Raw genomic sequence first — 20,332 nt, 5'->3', positions numbered from 1 at the left:
TACACCTGCACAAAAAGTGCAGCAAGTGTAGCATGAGTACATAAATCAACGCGCACCTTGTAAGTATCTAGCCTAACCCCGGAGAAGTAGTGACGAGGGGTCGACATCGATACTTACTAGTGGTCCAATAAATCAAGTACAACAGAAAGTAAACAAGTATGAGGCATGGTAAAAATAGTGTCAACAAGTTTAAGCACGTGGTACGATCCTCCTCTGAACAATAAACACAAGCCATCCATTATCGGTCACCTCCTCAACCAAAGTGGATATGGAAAATGGTCCCCACCAGATAGATCGTCACATCTCAAATCAGGAAAAAAAACTCACGGATATGATGACTTCTTGCCAAATATTACGCATGACGCTGCCGAGGCGAACGACCCGATCCCATAAGAGTAGTTATAGAAATACCGAGGTCATACGGCCCGATCTAAAATATTGTGTGCATTACCGATGGTCGAACGACACGAACCACAGATGCATTTATTATATTGCTGAGGCGAACGGCCCACTCCCATAAGAATATGATACTTTAAAGGGTCCTTGAACCCACTCACAAAGATACGTGTGAGTTATGAAATTTCAAGAAGCTTTTTAATGAAAACACACAACACGAGAGGAATTCTTAAGGGAAACACTATTGTTCCGCGACTAATCAAGTAGCTCTTTAAAACTCTTACAATAGCAAGTCCATCACTCTATGCAAATCTAGTCTTAGGTCGTAAAGCAAAATAAAGGAATTAAACATGCAAGGATAACTCAAATAGTACAACTAAAGTATGTCGTAAACCTAAGTCTACCCGAAAAAATCAGGAATCCTAGCAGACTCACGGACACTCGTCACCTCATACGTGCGTAGCTCCCACAACATGTAGCATATAAGAATATAATACCTACGAGGTAAATTCCCCCTCACAGAGTTACACATGAGACTTACCTTGCTTCAAAACTCCATAATTGGCTCCAACGCCTCTCTAACACCTCAAACAAAATGCCCATCGATCCGAACTAGTCAATCAATCATGAAAACCAATAAAAATATACTCCAACATTACCAAAGTGTTTCAAAGGTAGGACCATCATAATTAATTAATTTATAACAATTCCTAACATCGCTCGAAAAGTCAATAAAGTCAACCCTCAGGCCCACGTGCCCAGATTCCAAGGCTCGAGATCCCAAACGGACATCGATAACACCAAAGTCCACTTCAAACCAAACATAAGATATTCTTAAACTTTCAAAATGCCAACTTTCTATAATAAGTGCTGAAATGCTTCCGGACCATCCGATATTCAACCCGAACATACGTCCAAGTCCGAAATCATTATACGAACCTATTGGAACCTTCAAATCCCGATTTCGAGGTCATTTACTCAAAAGTCAAACGTTAGTCAATTCTTTCAACTTAAAGCTTCCGAAATTAAAATTTTCCATCTGAATCAACTCTAAACTTCCCGAAATTCAACCCCGACCACGCGTACAAGTCATAATACATGAAGTGAAACTACTCAAGGTCTCAAACCGCCGAACGATGTGCTAGAGCTCAAAACGACTGGTTGGATCATTACAAAGACTAATTATGGATATGTTTCAAAATGAGATTCCTTTTTTATAGGTACTTTGCCGTATTTCAGGGTATAAGTTTTATACATTTATTATGTTTATGTTGTAGAATATGTTATTTCTTAATTATTGTAAATTCTGGAATTTTTTATGAACTCATACGTAAACATGAAAATTTCCCTTCTTTATATGTCTATCTACTGGGCCCCCAAAGTTAAAATTTACGGGCCAGCTTAGCTAAAGGTCAAGCATAGCTAAATTAGCAGTAACTTCTTAAAGCCCAGGCCCATATAGTGATACGTGGGCACCTATTATGTGTTAAGCTAGACAGAAGCCCATTCAATTTTTTCAAGAATAGGGTAATGTGATTCAAGATAGGTGGGTGTGTGAGCTTTAAAATTAATGGAAATTCGATAAATTTTGAAAAACAATGAATTTTTGGAATATAATGAAAATCATTTGATTCATGTCTATGTGTGTAATATTCATAATTAAAGTTTGAAACACACACACACACACACACACACACACACACACATATATATATATATATATATATATATATATAAGTTTTTTATTTGCATTTTGAAGAGGCGCAGCACTTCGATTTGGCATCACTTTCAAAATGACTTCACTTGTAGATTCTTTGTATGTACGGAGCTTACTGAAATGTATGTTATCTAGTCAAAAAGAAAAGTAGTTAAAATAGTAAAGCTCAAAGAAAGAGAGAACAGAAAAACAAATTTGATATTTCACCTACCATTATCTTATTGAGAAGACATAATTTTTGGGTTAATTTTGGTTTAGCGCCAGAAGTCTGTCCAGATGGATACAAGCTCTTTATACCTACCCCAACCTCCAAATATATTAGTACAATATTTTGACAAAAATAAAAACTTAAGAAAAATAATTTCCTGGACATATGACAAAGCGATCAAATAAACAAATAAATTTTTGTTAGAGATTCCTTTAGCTACCGTTTGTTTAATTTCTCAGAAAGGAAGAGAATAATGTTCACGGGATTAATTTTCTGTTCGATAAGCAGCAAAGTTGTCGAAAAGATTTTTCGACAACAAAAGTAGTTAAAATTCCCTCGTTAGACAACTTTTCTTCCATTAAGTTTAGCAACAAAAAAACAAATGCACAACTGTTACCAAAAAAAAAATATGCATGAAATTTGGAGGACAACGATCTTCTTCTTTCTTTTGAACTTTCTTTTCTTTTGTACAACCGCATTTCATTAGTGATATAATTTATTTTGGATGTAGGATTGAATGGCTTTTTCCCCTTCTATTTGGTGCTCGTTATTTGTATTAGGGCTCGGATTAATTGATCCACGTATATTTTATTAAAGAAAAAAGTACTTTCTATCAGGATTTTTTCCTACACTATTCAGGGCTCGAACTCGAAATCTCTTTTTTAGAGCGGAGGAATCTAGGACTCTAAGGCTAGTGAGTAGTTATGGCACGGATAGCTCTAAGGGCTTAATTTGTTTGAATATTATAGAGAAGAGTTATATGTAGTAAGAATCGTACACTTCTACATATGTAGAGTACCAAATCTATTTGTGTCGTGCTTGATTACCTGCCTCGTTGTCTTTCATTATCGGACTTTGTCGTGATTTTGTATCTGATCCTTGTAGTTGTTCCTAGCCAATTGGATCCAATGTTTATTATTATACTCAATACACAGAAATGATTTATTTTTAAAAAAAATTCATAACTCAGGTATTATATTATCGGAGATATTATTTCGCCCTTTAACAAAGTTGATTATCACATTTCGCAGTACGTTTTGGACAATATGTTTGTGACGGCCAAATTGAACGTCTAATAATATCAAAGATAGCTGGACTAATTCAATAAAAGACATTAGACATCTGGAAGTAAGAGTATAAAATTAGCAACTTAGACTTGTTGAAACTTTTCAATTTGTTTACCCTTAAATCGGATAACAATTAAATTTGTACGCGGTTTTAAGGATATGTGGATTGATTCAACATAAATAATCATGGATATTAGGTAAACGAGTTAAAAACAAAATGAATGATCAAACCAGTTGTAATGTTACGTCCTAGCCTGAACCTAGGTTGAACAATAGTTTGCCCTCGATTATACCCTTGGTTCGAACCCAATCGTGAATGAAGAACAAAACAATTAAGTAAGAACTTTTGAAGTAGCTAGAAAGCTAAAAATGAATTTATATTCCCTTGATTCGCGTATTACAATGTCCCTCAAAAGAAAAAATATCCCCTTTATATAGTAGGAGAGTTTCATCCCTAGTACAAGACTAAAAAAGGGTAAAAAGCTTCCTTTCTCATTAATTACTGATCCGTAACCGACATCGAGCGAGATCTGCGCCGTGATATCCGGTCAGGTACGAATATCACGGTCCTTTATCCATCATGTGTAACTATTTACCATGTTTTCCGAGGTTTTAGAACTCGTTATGGGTTCGGAGAGCGTCGCTTTATCACGCCCGGTAATGAACACATCGTTATTCTATCGTGGGTCTTGATACGAATGGATCTCTGCCTCGATTTCAGTCTCGTGCGTCCATGGCCTCTTCCATTTTCTTCACCGGGAAATCGGGATATGCTCGATCCCCGATTATACCCGTACACAGATAGTCCCCTCATTTTCTAGAGAATAGGTTTGCCGAAACAATGGAAAATGATAGATGAACCCCCGGTTTCTTTCCTCGCACGTTATAACTGAGAAGACGGGAAAATCGGAACATCTCATCAATTGCGTCATTCTGACTTCGGACACGTGTCAGTCATCGCCTGGTTGCCTTCGAATGCGAAACGTCGCGCATTGATTGCTTTTTCCGTTATAAAGGCCTCAACCCTTTTCCCCTCTTCCACTTTCCGATTCTAGACTTTACCTTCGAATATTCTAACAGCTTTTAACTTCTCCAGTTCTTCATACATTGTTCATTGAGCCTTCATATCTTCATCTTCTTTGAACCTTCATCCAGACCTTCATACTTTCATACCATCTTCATATTTTTCTACAGACCTATATTTTCTAGATTATAATGGAAAAAACTTCCAAGTTAGTGCCGCAGCAGGCTGCCTCTTCATCTTCTCACCCGGCCGCAGATGCTGAGGTGGCCGTTCCCGAGGTGGCTCCGGAGCCCCCCACGAAGAGCTTCGTACCCGAGGGCTGCTCTATCGGGGACGACTTCAAGGTCGAGAAGGCCTTTAGCCAACAAGACCGAGGCGAGGGGGCATGGAGATACATATGCTCCGTCACCGAAGAAACCCTTCCCGTAGTCCGAGCGGACTGTAAATGGGAGGGTAAGGATGTGGCCGTTCCTGGGGCCGATGACGATATTATCTCTCACGTGAAGGGGCATCTGAGTGTTTGTACTTACCCCTTCATGCTTGCTCCAATGGACCCCATAGTCCTTGCTTTCTGCAAAAGGTACGAGGTGTGCCTTGGGCAAATCCACCCGTCCTTCTGCAGGATCGTGATCCTCCGATGCCATTTTGTGAACAACACCAAATTACCTTGGTTCACCCTCGACCATCTACTCCGTCTGTATAACCCCTGAATCTTCTGAGGGGGACCGATCAAGCTCGTTTGCCGAGTAAGCAAGGCTCCTTTCTCGAGCATCAAAGAGGACCAAGATCGAGGCTGGCAGTGGAGGTTCGTTCGAGTGAAAACCGAAGACCTGATTCCCCCCGAATTTCTGCCATTACCCGAGGAGTGGAACGTATCCCGTAGATATTGTCTTTCTTGGGTATTTCTTTCTTTTTATTCTTTCTCTCATTGCATGTGTTTGTGGTTGTGCATCTGTTGCCCAAGTTACTAATGCAATCCCCCGGTTCAAGGAGTGGATCGATGGGATCTGCAAGAAGATGTCGTACTCCAAGCGCGCATGGCGCAAACATTCGAAGGGCAAATGGGAGGCCCATTCTCAAGGTGATGTTCTTCCTTGAATAGTTATTCCCACACTCTTAACTTACACAGTGCTAACCCTTTCTCTTTTCTTACAAGTCTGCCTAAGACCACCGAACTCAGGCCGCTGGATGAGGATGAGGACCCATCTTTACTTGTCGAGCCCTCCATTTTGGGGCTGCCTGGGGCTGCCGCGAAGGAGGAAAAGAAGAAGAAAAAGAGAAACTCCTCGGGTTCCTCGGACCCCGAGGTGAAGAGGAAGAAGAGAGCGGCCACCCGGGGCCGGAATCCCAAGAAGAGCACCAAGTCTTGGGTACCGGACCGTAAATCTCTCTACCGGCTCAGGGACGAGCTCGAAGAAGACGACCTCTTTATTGCTAACGGGTCAACCCTTAATGAGGGGCACCAAGCGATGGCCAAGAAAAAGGACCATGAGGTCGATCCCCCTCTAACTCGAGAACTTGAGGGGGAGATGGAGGTTGCGACCTCTCAAGAAGCTGCTCATGTTCCGAAGGAGGCGACCAGTGTCATTGACATCGTTGAGATACCCTCCTATACTGAGTCCATGCTCGCAGAGGCCCAAACAGGCAAAGAAAAGTCAAGTGAGGGAGCGTAGGGTCCAAATGATGCCATTAATACATTTTTTGACGGCATGAACATAGCCGCACTAGAGGATTTTTCTGGGCTTGGTCACCTGGAGGTCACAAAGAAGGACGTGCCCTCGAGAGCTCTCGAGCCGAGTTCGATCCCTAAAATAGTGAAGCAATTCCCCGCTCCGAGCGTGGACCCTGAGCACAATAGAATGGTCGTTCTCACCATCTCGAAGGATGCTTGGGTCATGTCTGCTCTGGTGGGCGTAGCCAGCTATCTCTGATGCCTGGTAACCGAGGAGGACCAAGCAAAGATAAACGAGGTGGAAACGTCAAGTCTCTTCAACGAGGCGGAACATGCGCTGAACCGGGTAAGGCGTTAACTTTTTTGTACCCCTTTGTGAATCCCACTTGGGTTTTTGATGTCCCCTACTAATTTCATTGTTTTACAGGTTTCAGTGCTTCACCATAAAAGCTTCATGCAGTACCACTTGGAGATTAGCCAGCTCTAGTTCAAGCTCAAAGAGCAGGTCCAGAAGAAGGACATGTACATGGCTCTTAGAGAGCAACATGACAAAGCCCTTAAAGACCTCCCGATTCTCCAGGTTGAACTGGAAAAAGCTCAGAAGGAAGCCTCGAGCCTGATGTGGGAACACGCCGACCTGGTAGAGAAGGTAAAGATCTTTAAGGCTAAAAACGTGCAGCTAGTCGTGGTGACTAACAACACATCTTCACAGGTCCAACAGAAGATAGACCTGATCGACCGACTGCTGGATGAGATGGACGAGGTCAAGGCCACGACCGAAGTGTGAAAGGTCAGGATGGACCTGCTGGCTTCAGAGAAGGAAGCTACGAAGGCGGAGCTGGCGTAGGTCGAGAACCAACTTCAGGTGGCGAAGGATAAAGCCGATAAGTGGTCTCGACTGAATGATGATCTCTTGGCATAGCTAAGCTCGGCTGTCACGAAACGGGATGCTCTCGGAAGATTATATGCAGCACTGAGGTCCAAATTAGATACAACCTCTATTGAAGCCGAGGAAATAGTAACCCAGTACAAGGCCGATGTGGAGGCAGCCGAGACCCGCTTAAAGACGAAGATTGAATACATAAAGCGGCTATCCTGGAGAGAGACCCTCGAAGAGATCCATTCCCGAGGTTTTGATCTATCGATCGAGAATGAAGAAGATAGGAGGCTCGAGGCTGAGGCAAAAGAGCTCTACGAGCCTGAGGGTCCCGAAGGCTCCGAGGGTTCCGACGGTTTTGGCGACGAGTCGAGGCCTGGTGAATACCAGGCGTAGATGCCTTAGTATTTTTCAAGTTTTTTTTCTTATGTATTTTTTGTTTATTTTGAGGCTGTTTTATCGGGTCTTTGTAAATATATTTTGGAATATATATAAAAAAAATTCCCTATCGGGCAATATCGTGTCTTTACTTTTCCAGCATTTCCTTGCAATTTCTATTCGCGTATAGTTTTTGATGCCTTAGCATCAAATCAGATGTAGTTCTAGGGCATTCATTTTTGGAGGTTCGAACGAAGCCTGACTTCGATGCAACTTTGTTTGCTTGTGGATTCGAACCCTCGGTGAGACCGAATGTTTTCAAGATGCTTAAGTATTTCTAGACGATAATCTTTGCCCAAGGTAACCTGCTAGTAGGTTTCGAATTTTCGTAAAGGCCACACTTTCTAGTTACGGACTTCGGACGTCTCCGAACCATTTTCAGGGCGGCAGTAGCCTTTTATATTAAGGCACCGCCTAATAGGTTTGGTGCCTTCGGGATTCAATAGACCAAGTTATCCGAATTTTCATCAGGCGACAGTTCCCGAGTAGGGGTAGCCCGTGGGCTTGATAGTCCCCGAGTAAGGGTAGCCCGTGGGTTTTAGGATCAGAGATCAAAGGGACAAAAATGTGTAGTAACAAAGTGTAAGGGAAGTTAAAATTTCTTTCATTTCTTAGTATGCAAGATACACGATAGAAAGAGCATAAAAACTCGTGCCACAGCTAGAGTGGACTATATGGGCACGGTTTATACGAACGTTTGGCCCTTACAATGAATCCTAACCACCAAGCCTTAGGTTTTCGCACATAAAGTTTCCTTGCTAAAGACCTTAATCCAAGGGTAATGGCCCCTAGTATTCGAGGTTGAACTCGTGAGGGCTCAGATAGTGTTGACCCAAAGCAAACGATCATTGATTCCAGTTTGAAATCAGTCTTCAAATCTAAGATAGCACATTTTATTGTTGCCTCATTAAAAACTTTGCCGAAAAAGCCACTTCGAGACAAAACCGGTTCAAGGAAAAAAGAGTGCAACATGTGCTTTCAGACCTAACAGCCACATCTGTCCTTAGCCAATTACCACCATACGTTAGTCCGATTTATAACATGATTAAAAAGTAATTGAGTTCGTACCTTAGAAGTAGTACCTCTTTAAGTGTGTCATGTTTCAGTTGTTCGATAGTTGTACGTCGTTTCCCGCTTCGAGTTCATATGAGCCTTTGCTGGTTATTCTGACAACTCAATACGGTCCTTCCCAGTTCAGGCCCAGTTTTCGTTCGTTCGAGTTCCTGGTATGTAATGTTACTTTTCTCAACACTAAGTCCCATACTTGAAAGTGTCGGAGGCTGGCTCTTCGGTTGTAATACCTTTTATCCGATATTTCTGGGCGGCCAACTGGACCAGGGCGGCCTCCTTCCTTTCATCCAATAGTTCCAGGCTTGAGATCATGGCCTCGCCGTTTGGCTCTTCTATCACATACTGGAACCTAAGGCCGTTTGGTTCGGTTCACATCTGTTGTTATTTTACTTTGAACGTCCCGTTAACTTGTTTTATCACGAGGAGGGAGTCGCACTTAGCTTCGACCACCTTGACCCCAAGGCTTTTAGCCAATTCTAAACCTGCAATCATGGCTTCATACTCGGCCTCATTGTTAGTCAATTTCACAATTATAATAGATTGCCTAATTACATTTCCCGTAGGCGGTTTTAATACGATGCCGAGCCTGGACCCTTTTGCATTCGAGGCACCGTCCGTAAAAAGGGTCCAGATTCCCGAAATGGTCCCCGAGGTTAACAGTAATTCCCTTTCGAATTCGGGTATACGTCGGCCACGAAGTCTGCCAAAATCTAAGATTTTATGGCGGTTCGGGGTCGATACTTGATATCGTACCTGCTAATTTCGACGACCCATTTGGCCAATAGGCCTGAGAGCTCGGGTTTGTGCATGACGTTCCTTAGCGGGTAAGAGGTTACGACACATATGGGGTAGCATTGAGAGTACGACTTTAGCTTTCTGGAGGCACTTAGCAAAGCGAGCGCCAATTTTTCCAGGTGAGGATACCTTGATTCTGCCTCGCCTAGAGTTCTACTAACATAGTAAATAGGAAATGTGTACCTTCTTTCTCCCGGACTAAGACTCCACTTACCGCCACCTTGGATACCGCCAAGTAGAGGTACAACTATTCGTCTGCCTTCGGAGTATGCAGTAGGGGCGGACTCCACAGGTACCATTTGAGTTCTTCCAAAGCTTGTTGGCATTCTGGGGTCCAGGAAAAGTTATTCTTCTTCTTTAATAGTAAGAAGAATCGATGGCTTTTGTCCGAGGACCTCGATATGCACCGGCCCAGGGCGGCTATATGCTCGGTTAGTCTTTGAACGGCCTTGATGTTGTCCACCACGGTGATATCCTCTATGGATGTGATTTTGTCGTGTTTGATCTCGATCCCTCGATTGGATACCATGAACCGGAGGAATTTTCCCGATCCGACCCCGAATGCGCACTTCTCTGGGTTCAGCTTCATATTGTATTTCTTCACTACGTCGAAGGTCTCTTGCAAGTGTTTCAAATAATCCTCTGCTCACAGGGACTTGACTAACATATCGTCAATATAAACTTCTATTGATTTTCCTATCTGTTCTTCGAACATCCGGTTTACTAAGCATTGATAAGTGGCATAAGTGTTCTTTAATCCAAATGGCATTACACTATAACAGTAGGTGCTAAATTTAGTGATGAAAGATGTCTTATCTTGATCGTCCGGGTCCATCTGAATTTGGTTGTACCCGGAATAGGCATCAAGAAAGCTGAGTATCTCATGCCTGAACGTCGCGTCGATCATCCGATCGATGTTAGGCAAAGGGAAAGAATCCTTAGGGCATGGCTTGTTTAAATCTTTATAATCTTTACACATTCTTAGCTTATTCCCTTTTCTAGGCACTACCACTACGTTAGCTAACCAGTACGGGTATTTAACTTCCTGGATGGACCCTATTTTAAGAAGCTAGGATACCTCGTCCTTGATGAACGCACGCTTGACCTCGGTCTGCGGTCTCCTCTTTTGCTTAACCGGATGGAACTTTAGGTCCAAACTTAGCTTATGAGTGGTTACCTCCTGTAGGATCCCTGTCATGTCAAGATGGGACCAAGCGAAGCAATCTATGTTAGCTTTAAGAAGATCAATGAGGTTTTTCCTAAGCTCGGGGTTAACCCCGTGCCAAGGTATACCTTTCGATCCGGCAGGTGTTCGATCAATATGACTTGCTTCAACTTTTTGACCGTCGATTTAATGGCATTGGTGACATCAAGAGCTATGAACAATCTCGGGACTCCGTAATCATCTTCCTCCTCTATTCATCATTGCTCCGATTCGACCGAGACCGGCATCAGTGATTGCTATTTAATTTCTTCCTTTCTGGTCTGCTCTGCATTTTTTGATGTCGAAACTGCTGGCACCGGGATTACCTCGTCGGATACGAACATTTGCTTTGCAATCGGATGCTCTCCGTAGACCGTCTTGACTCCTCCTGGTGTAGGGAATTTCAATGCTTGGTGCAAGGTCAAGGGTACTACCAACATGTTGTGAACCCACGGCCTTCCGAATAGCGCGTTATACCTCATGTCCCCTTCGATCACGTAGAACTTTGTCTCTTTAATCGTCCCGGTGGTGTTCACCGATAGGGTTATCTCCTATTTAGTAGTTTTATATGCCATGTTAAATTCGTCCAACACCCGGACTGCTAGCACTATTTGGTCATGTAACCCCAATTTCTCTACGACCCTCGATCTGATTATACTGGCTGAGCTACCTGGATTGATCAATACACATTTAACTCTAGATTTATTGATAAGTACGGATATTACCATCGCATCATTGTGAGGTTGCACGATGCCTTCGGCATCCTCATCGTTGAAATAAATGGTTCCCTCCAGGACATAATCTCGGGTGCGTTTTTCCCTTGTGATAGACACGTGTGCGCTTTATCATTGGCCATTGGGGAACAACGACCTTTCCGATGATCATGTTGATGATGTGATGAGGCTCCTCTTGTTCGACCTGTTTATTGGCGTCCCTGTTCCTGAAGTGGTTTTGGCCCGATCACTTAGAAAATCTCGGAGGTGCCCATTGTTGAATAAACGGGCAACTTCTACTCTCAATTATGCGCAATCCTCGGTCCTGTGACCATAAGTGCCGTGATACTTACACATAGAGTTAGGATCTCTTTGGGTAGGGGTTGGACTACGATGGTCAGGGCCACTTAGTCTCTTTGATATGCCTGATGGCTGACACGATACTGGCAGCATCAACGTTGAAGTTATACTCTGATAATCTCGGTGCTTCCCTGCTCCCGAGCAGCCTGTCGAAACCATTTTTTCTCATCAGACCTCTGCTACTAGGCCCTCGATCGCCTCTCTTTTCGTCCCATGTGGGGTGATGCCCGTACCCATCTCCCCTTCGGTCTACACTGTATGGTTGGTACCGATCCTGGACCGGCCTTGGCTCGTGATCAACGGCTCTCTTAGACCTGTCTTCGGCCCTGATGGGATAAACAGACCCAGAAGGGGCTCCGAGTTGGTCGTCTTTGACCCTGATCTTCGACTGGTACCTGTTGTGGACGTCGGCGCAAGTCACCGCCAGTTACTCTACCAAATTTTATTTTAGATGCTGTGAAGCCAAAGGAGGTTTGGGGGTTAAGACCCTGAGTGAATGCCTGAACGGCCCAATCATCTGCAACCGGAGGCAGGTCCATCCGTTCCATCTGGAACCTTGACACGAACTCCCTGAGCATCTAGTTGTCTCTTTGTTTGACCTTGAAAAGGTCCGACTTTCTAGTCTCAACCTTGATGGCCCCGGCATGGGCCTTCACGAAAGCATCTGCAAGCATAACAAACGAGTCAATAGAATTTGGGGGTAAGTTATGATACTATATCATCACTCTTTTAGACAAAGTTTCCCCAAGCTTCTTCAGTAACATCGACTCGATTCCATCATCTTCCAAGTCATTCCCTATGATAGCGCATGTAGGAGGTCGCATGCTCGTTAGGATCCATGATTCCGTTATATTTTGGGATATCATGCATACGAAATCTCTTTGGGATCGGCTTCGCTGCTGCGCTAAGAGGAAAAAGCTTCTGGATAAATTTCTTAGAATCCGGCCCTTTTAATATCGGGGGTGCTCTCGGGATTTGATCGACCATGGAATAGTTGTGTCCACCTTCATGTCATTGGCCTCAATTTTCTTCTCGCATGACTCTACCCGCTTCGCTAATGCTTCAAGTATTTTCATTATTTCGGGATTGACTCCGGGCTCAAGTTCACCCGATCTCTCGGTGATCTGTTCGTTTCTTTGGATGTTTTTCCGGGATTGTTCGGGCTCAACCCTGCTGGGGGCGTGGTTTTGATTTTGTAGTTGCGCTATTGCCGTCTGTTGAGCCTGCAACATTTCAAAGATTAACCGCAGGCCGACCCCATCGCCTTCGCCTTCGGGCACTTCTCGAGATGTTGGTCGGGGTCCCACGCGAATGCTGTTTTCGGGATCAATTGGGATATTGACGTCGATGGCCACCTGTGAGTTAGCATCAACCGGATCTGCAACTGGGACTCCGTTGCGATCAGCAGGAGGCACCTCATTGCTAGGAACCAGATTATTGTTTTCGCCATGATAGCCAAACTCAGCGTCAACGTTCAAGTGGGGGAGACTGAGAATTTGGCATTTTTAAGCTGACCTGAAATTAAGACTTTAAAGAACAAGCGTAAAATAGATTGTGTTATGGAGATCTATATCAAACCACCACTATTATCCTTAGCCCTACATTGGGCGCCAAACTATTTACCCTTAAATCAGATAACAATTAAATTTATACGCGATTTTAAGGATATGTAGATTGATTCAACACAAATAATCAAGAATATTAGATAAACGAGTTAAAGACAAAATGAATGATCAAACCAGTTGTTGTGAGCACCTAATTTTTGACTATATTTGAATTTTTATCACCTTCTACTATGTAAATATTTTCAGAATTTAATATATATATTTTTTAGCTTTGTTACACTTATATATATATATATATATATATAAAATTATTTAAAAGGTAGAGAAAAAATTATTAATAATTTAAAAGGTAAATTATTATTATTAGTATTATTTTTATAATTATTTTTATCTTTATTTTTAAATAATATGAATTAAAAACCGAAAATAAATAAAAAATATTATTATTATTATTATTATTATTATTATTATTATTTTTATTATTTAAAAAAACAAATTTCGGATGGGAATTAATAAATAGGAAAAGTAGAAATATAAAATTAAAAAGTAAAAGTAAAAGTAGGTAGAAATTGTTTAATAAAAAAAAGTAAAAGAAAGTGGAAAATTAAAAAAATAAAAGTAAAAGAATGTGAAAATTTAAAAAATAAAAAGTAAAATAAAGTTGGAATTAAAAAATAAAAGTAAGGGTATCTGATTTTTTTTTTTTTTAAAAAGTAAAAGTAAGTGGGAAATAAAAAAAGAAAAGTAAAATAAGTAGGAAATAAAAAAAGAAAAGTAAAAAAGTGAGATTTTAAATATATTAAAAGTAAAAAAATTGAGAAATTAAAAAATAAAACTAAAGAAAAGTGGGGAATTATTTTTTTAAAAAAATAAGAAAAATGGGAAGTGGAAATTCTTTTTAATTAAAAATAAAAAAATAAATAAAAAATAAAAAATAAAAATCTGAAATTTTCGAATTTTTTTTCTATAAATAGAAGAGAAATGTGATGAAAAAGAGGGAGAGAGAAAGGAAAAAATAGGGAGGAAGGAATTGAGAAAAAATTATTTTCTTCTTCTAGGATAAGGAAATTTCTACTCGTGTCATTCTTTCTTTGGTTTTCTTTCAAAAAATCCAGCAATTCATCACCTAAACTCCAGCTCCGAACCAACTGGAAACCAAGCTAAAAAGCACCACAAAAACGAGCCGAAAACCTAGTAAAACAGTCCCCTTTTGTATAGAAAATAACAGCTCCAAAGTTGAATCGTCGAGTTCGAACTCCATTTGTCGATTTTGGTCGAGGCTCCATTTACATCCTTGTCCATTCTCCGAGCTTCAATATAGTCTTGTAAAGGTCCATTTATCTCATCATTGTTTTATTAAGATATTATGCTTGAATATATAATTTGATCTTATTTAGATTCATGAAGATTGAAATATTTTTTTTTGGTATTAATTGTTAGGTCTCATTAGCTTTTGTTAAATTTTGCTACTTTCTTGATGATTAATATGAAGATTTATAAAAAAAATAATTTTTGGGCACGTAGTAAATGTTTGAACTTTGGGGATAAAATCTATGTCTGCTAGTTGAAATTGAAAAATGAGGTTTGGATTTTAAAAATAATAATGATTGGGCCCGGTGGTTGGGTTGTACTTAATGAAACATGTACTACTGCAATCGACTAATTGATAAGGGAGTAGCTTGATAAACTAGTATCTGGGCATACTCATTAATTGGCTTTAAAGGACAAATTATACAACGATCCAATTTAATTTATCTTGTCCAAAATAGTTTCTGTGAGGCCCAATTTAGTAAGAGCAAAAGCTGACCCATTTTCCACAATTGATTTCCATAGCTCTTGACCTTACACAGATCTCAAACCCGTAAGGAAAAACAAATCATGAACACGTGCTAGTTGCTGTAGGCGTGATTAATAAATCATCATGACTATGAGTATGGTTCCTGTGGCATGGTCACGATACGTAAACCCCAACTCAAGTGCGCGTTTCATGCGACTTGACTTCACCTTTGAATAATAATAAAAATAAACATGTTGTAAATCGCGGGTGCGTTTCATGTGACGCGATTCGCAATATGTACAAAAACAAATGAGCTTGCGATATTGCGACTTATTCAAATAAGTTCCATAAATATTAAAAAGCGATAAAAGACCAAAATGCACAATAGGTTTAAAACATGTAATAAATCAGATAATTACGCTAAGTATTAATTGTTAAGCGACCGTGCTAAAATCACAGAACTTGGGAGTGCCTCACACCTTCTCCCAGATTAACAGAATTCCTTACCCGATCTTCTGTGTTCGCGGATCAAAAATAACAGTCAAATTTTCTCGATTTGGGATTCTAAAATAAACCGGTGACTTGGGATACCATAAATTATTCCAAGTGCCGACTCTGAATAAATAAATAATCTCATTTTGAATAATATCACTTAAATTGAAAAAACTCCCTATCCCCTATCCCCTCGGAAAAAAGGAGGTGTGACAACTCTGGCGACTCTGCTGGGGAACGAACCCAGAATCTCTGGTTCAGGGTTCAGAATTCGAGTTTAGAATAACTGTTATGCTTGGCTTTCTTATGATTCTATGATATTACACGTTTGGGCCTAATGTGCTAAATGTCGCTTTTTACCGCTTTGATATTGATTGAACTGTATATAAACTATTACGAAACCCTCTTCTCTCTGAGTCTTCTGAATCTTCTGGGAAGCGTGCGCTTCGTGTAGCTTCTTTTCTGTTAGAGTCATATCCTAATTTTAGAACGCGGTACGGATAAGTTGCAAAGCCGGTGAAGCTTCTGTATTCCTGGTACGCTGCCCCCCCGGCTCGAGTTGTCCGCTCGGGTAAGCCAGGTCTAGAACAACACACCTAGGATCTAAACCTAGAATAACATAGACTCATGCCGGATCCCTAGTAGGAACGTTTATTTGCATCACGTGCATTTGACTTTGGGGACTCAACATAGGGGTTGGGTCCGTCTAGGATAGGTATACCCAAATCAAAAGACCATCTTGATGCATTGTTACGTGCTACTTGTACATTTATTTGTTTCGACTTGCATGTTGACCGTCTTCTATAAAAGGGAAAGAAAATCAAGAAAAACCAAGAGTGAGGCAAGAGAGAGAAATTTATCCGATTTTCGAAAATCCAGGTATTTGAAAATCCCCAAACTCTGCCAACATTTTGAAAAAAATAATCATTTCCAAATATGCCAAATATTTTCAAAAATAAAAGGTCATGCTTTGCTTACCGAACTACGCGGGTCTGATTCTCACCGGATGTGAGATACGTAGGCAAACCTCATCGGTTCCGGCCCCAATTTTCAAAAATTTAAAAATATTTTCCTTTAATTCTTTCTTTATAAGTTTTTCTTTGACACATAAAATCCAAAAAATTTCCTTCTTTTGGAGAAGTTTTTCTTTTGGAAATTTAAAAAAAAAGTCAAAATCAAAAAAAATATTTTTCTTTAATTTATTCTTTAGAAGTTTTTCCTTAGAAAATCCCAAATAAAAAAAATTTTAAAACCAAAAAAATAATAATATTTCTTTATAGAAGTCTTTCATTTGAAAAAAGAAACAAATCAATTCAAAATCCAAAAATATTTTCTACCTTTTTTTTAGAAGTCTTTCTCCCAAAATATTTAAAACAAAAATCCAAAATAATATTTTCTTTCTTTTCAAAAATTCTCAAAAAAAAAAATCAATATATAAAAAAAATTCTTTCTTCTTTATAAGTCTTTCGAAAATTAAAAAAAAAAAAAAGAAAGAAAAACAAAATTTAAAATCAAGAAAAAAGAGTTAGTTTGTTTACTTTATTCCTGATCTTTTATGAACTACGCAAGATCTGATTCATGCGACGTCATGATACGTAGGCAATCCCCATCGGATTCGATCCTTGACATCAAATAAGCTGAGTGAAAAAAAAGAGAAGAAAGCAAAAGAAAGAAAAGAATGACAAAAATAACGCAAAAAAAAAAAAGCGAAAAATAAACAAAGAGCGAAAAAAAAACTAAAAAAAAAGGAAAAAAAAAACAAGAGTGATAAATCCAAAAAGAGAACTCTTTGTCCAGATTGACAAAGAAAACCGCGGAATATTTTTGTGAATATGTTGTCATATGGCGCGAGCAAGCCGCCAAGGGAAAGCCTCCAAAGGACGAAACAGAAATGGTTACGGTCTTCCTACAGGCCCAAGAGGTGAACTACTTCCAGAACATGATATCTGCAATGGGTAATCCGTTCGCTGAGACTATTAAAATTGGAGAGATGGTCGAAAATGGTTTAAAAACGGGCCAAATCTTGAGTCATGCTGCCTTTAAGGCCACATCACAGGCCGTTCAGAGTGGTTCGGAGGGTTTGATGAACAGAAATTGGATAGATGAGGAATTTGATACGGCACTGAAGGCCCTTACAGCCCTTGCCGAGACAGAGGAAAAGCCAAAAATGGTCGCCAAGCTTGAAAGTTCCCTATCAGACGGGAGTCTTAGTAGCCAGTCTTGCTATCCATTCTGCGTCTGGATTATCTCAGGGTGTGATCCGGATGTTTTACTTTATTGTCTTACTTTCCGGTGTAAATCCTTCTATTTTTAAAATTCAAAAAAAAAAAATCAATCGAAATCAAAAAAAAAAAAGAACAAAATCAAATGAAATTAATATTTCATTGTCGAGGAATGTCTTTTTTCTTAATTTTGTCACTTCTCTTATTCTTTTTTTAATTCTGCTAAATGCAGATTTCAATAATATGGCATGCTTGCGGACTTCGTGCCTCGATCCTAAAACGATGTCTAACTGTGAAATAATGAATCAAGATCCAGAATATGATGAAGATGAGGCTTTTAAGGAAATAAATCAAGAATTGGAACAATTTGAGAATAAGCCTAAGCCAAACTTAAATGAAACCGAGCCAGTTAATTTGGGCAGTCCAGAAGAGGTCCGAGAAACCATGATAAGCATTCACGCCGATGACAGAACTAGGGATGTATTGATCCAACTTTTGTTTGAATTCAAGGATGTGTTTGCATGGTCCTGTGATGATATGCCAGGTTTGAGCGTTGATTTAGTAGTACATAAATTGCCAACTTATCCCGGTTACCCACCCGTACAATAAAAGCAAAGAAAGTTTAAAACGGAAATTAGTGATAAGATCAAAGAAAAGGTCTCCAAACAATTAAAAATTGGTGTGATTCGTGTGGTCCGATAAACCACGTGGTTGGCTAATGTAGTCCCAGTGCCAAAGAAAGATGGGAAAACCCGAGTGTGTGTTGATTATCGGGATTTGAACAAAGCAAGTCCCAAGGACAACTTTCCACCGCCAAACATTCATATTCTTGTTGACAACTGTGCCAAACATGAGATACAGTCTTTCGTGGATTGTTATGCTGGGTATCACCAGGTTCTGATGGATGAGGACGACGCAGAAAAGACGGCTTTCACCACGCCGTGGGGCACTTATTGTTACAGAGTCATGCTATTCGGTTTAAAAAATACCGGGGCAACTTACATGAGAGCCATGACTGCCATCTTCCATGACATGATGCACCAGTAAATTGAGGTGTATGTGGATGATGTGATCATTAAATCCAGAACACAAGAAGGCCATGTGCAAGATCTGAGAAAGTTCTTTGAGCGTCTGCGCAGGTATGATTTGAAATTGAATCCAACCAAATGTGCATTCGGAGTTCCATCTGGGAAACTTCTGGGGTTTATAGTCATCCGGAGGGGTATTGAGTTAGATCCGACAAAGATAAAGTCCATTCGGGATTTGCCACCTCTGAGAACTAAGAAAGAGGTCATGAGTCTGCTAGGGAGATTGAATTACATCAGCAGGTTCATTGCTCAGCTTACTACCACGTGTGATCCTATATTTAAGTTGCTGAAGAAAGATGCAGTGATCAAATGGACAGATGAATGTCAAGAGGCTTTTGATAAGATCAAAGAATATCTGTCAAATCCGCCAGTGTTGGTTCCACCCGAGCCAGGAAGACCTTTGTTCTTGTATCTAACAGTCTTGGAAAATTCCTTTGGGTGTGTCCTGGGGCAACATGATGTGACCGGGAAGAGAGAGAAGGCCATATACTACTTGAGCAAGAAGTTTACCATTTATGAAGCCAAGTATACTTTGTTGGAAAGAACTTGTTGTGCCCTAACTTGGGTCGCCCAGAAGCTCAGACATTATCTTTTGGCCTACACCACATATCTCATAACTAGAATGGATCCTCTGAAGTACATATTCCAGAAACCAATGCCCACGGGAAGGTTAGCAAAATGGCAAATCCTGCTCACTGAGTTCGACATTGTCTATGTCACCCATACAGCGATGAAAGCTCAAGCCTTGGCAGATCATCTAGCTGAGAACCCGGTTGATGATGAATACCAAACCCTAAGTACTTACTTTCCGGACAAGGAAGTAAATTCAGTTGAAGTAATTCCAGAAGACACCAATTCTTGGAAAATGTTCTTTGATAGAGCTGTAAATGCAAAAGGTGTCGGGATTGGGGCAATTTTGGTTTCACCCACCGGTCAGCACTACCCGGCCACAGCCCGGCTTCGGTTCTTCTGTACCAACAACACCGCTGAGTATGAAGCCTGTATTATGGGCATGAATATGGCAGTTGATCTGGATGTGGAAGAATTGTTAATCATGGGAGATTCAGATTTGATCATTCGACAAGCCCAAGGTGAATGGGAAACTCGAGATATCAAGTTTATCCCATATAGGCAACATGTGGAAGATCTTAGCAAACGATTCAAGTCCGTCAAGTTCAAGTATATTCCTCGATTCCACAACGAGTTAGCTGATGCATTAGCTACTTTGGCCTCAATGTTGCCGTATCCGGGCAATATCCATATTGACCCGCTGGAAATCCAAATTCGAGAGAGGCATGGTTATTGTAATACAATTGAAATAGAACCAGATGTTCAGCCATGATATCATGATATCAAAAGGTTTATGAAAATAAAGAAATATCCCGAACATGCTAGTGGAGACCAAAAGAGAACCATTAGAAGGCTTGCCAGCGGTTTCTTCTTGAGCGGAGAAATCTTGTACAAAAGAACTCCAGATCTGAATCTCTTGAGGTGTGTAGATACCCTAGAAGCTGAAAAGATCATGAATGAAGTGCATTCGGGAGTATGTGGACCTCACATGAACGGATATGTCCTTGCAAAGAAAATCCTTCGGGCAGGTTATTACTGGATGACCATGGAAAAGGATTGCTTCAGTTTTGTCCGGA

General features: G+C 40.5%; 1 protein-coding gene across 1 annotated transcript; it reads left to right on the top strand.

Moving 5' to 3' along the window:
• The first annotated feature begins 17,267 nt into the window (after positions 1-17,267).
• LOC138905803 (uncharacterized) lies at positions 17,268-20,028 on the top strand. Its single transcript, XM_070194322.1, has 4 exons — positions 17,268-17,670; positions 17,831-18,142; positions 18,323-18,641; positions 18,738-20,028. Exons 1-4 carry the CDS (start codon positions 17,268-17,270, stop codon positions 20,026-20,028), a joined length of 2,325 nt encoding a protein of 774 aa, XP_070050423.1.
• Positions 20,029-20,332: the final 304 nt, after the last annotated feature.

Source organism: Nicotiana tomentosiformis, chromosome 1 (assembly GCF_000390325.3).
Source record: "Nicotiana tomentosiformis chromosome 1, ASM39032v3, whole genome shotgun sequence".
NCBI lineage: Eukaryota > Viridiplantae > Streptophyta > Magnoliopsida > Solanales > Solanaceae > Nicotiana > Nicotiana tomentosiformis.
Note: the sequence above shows the minus strand (reverse complement) of the source record. Positions and strands in the feature narration are given on the sequence as shown.

What these genes read in the sequence shown, in the direction of transcription:
- LOC138905803 (XM_070194322.1), top strand. Translation starts at nt 17,268, where the DNA reads ATGGTTACGGTCTTCCTACAGGCCCAAGAGGTGAACTACTTCCAGAAC. An exon ending in GTCCTGTGATGATATGCCAG is followed by an intron (nt 18,143 to 18,322) that starts GTTTGAGCGTTG and finishes TGGCTAATGTAG; the next exon opens with TCCCAGTGCCAAAGAAAGAT. An exon ending in TTCCATGACATGATGCACCA is followed by an intron (nt 18,642 to 18,737) that starts GTAAATTGAGGT and finishes GCGTCTGCGCAG; the next exon opens with GTATGATTTGAAATTGAATC.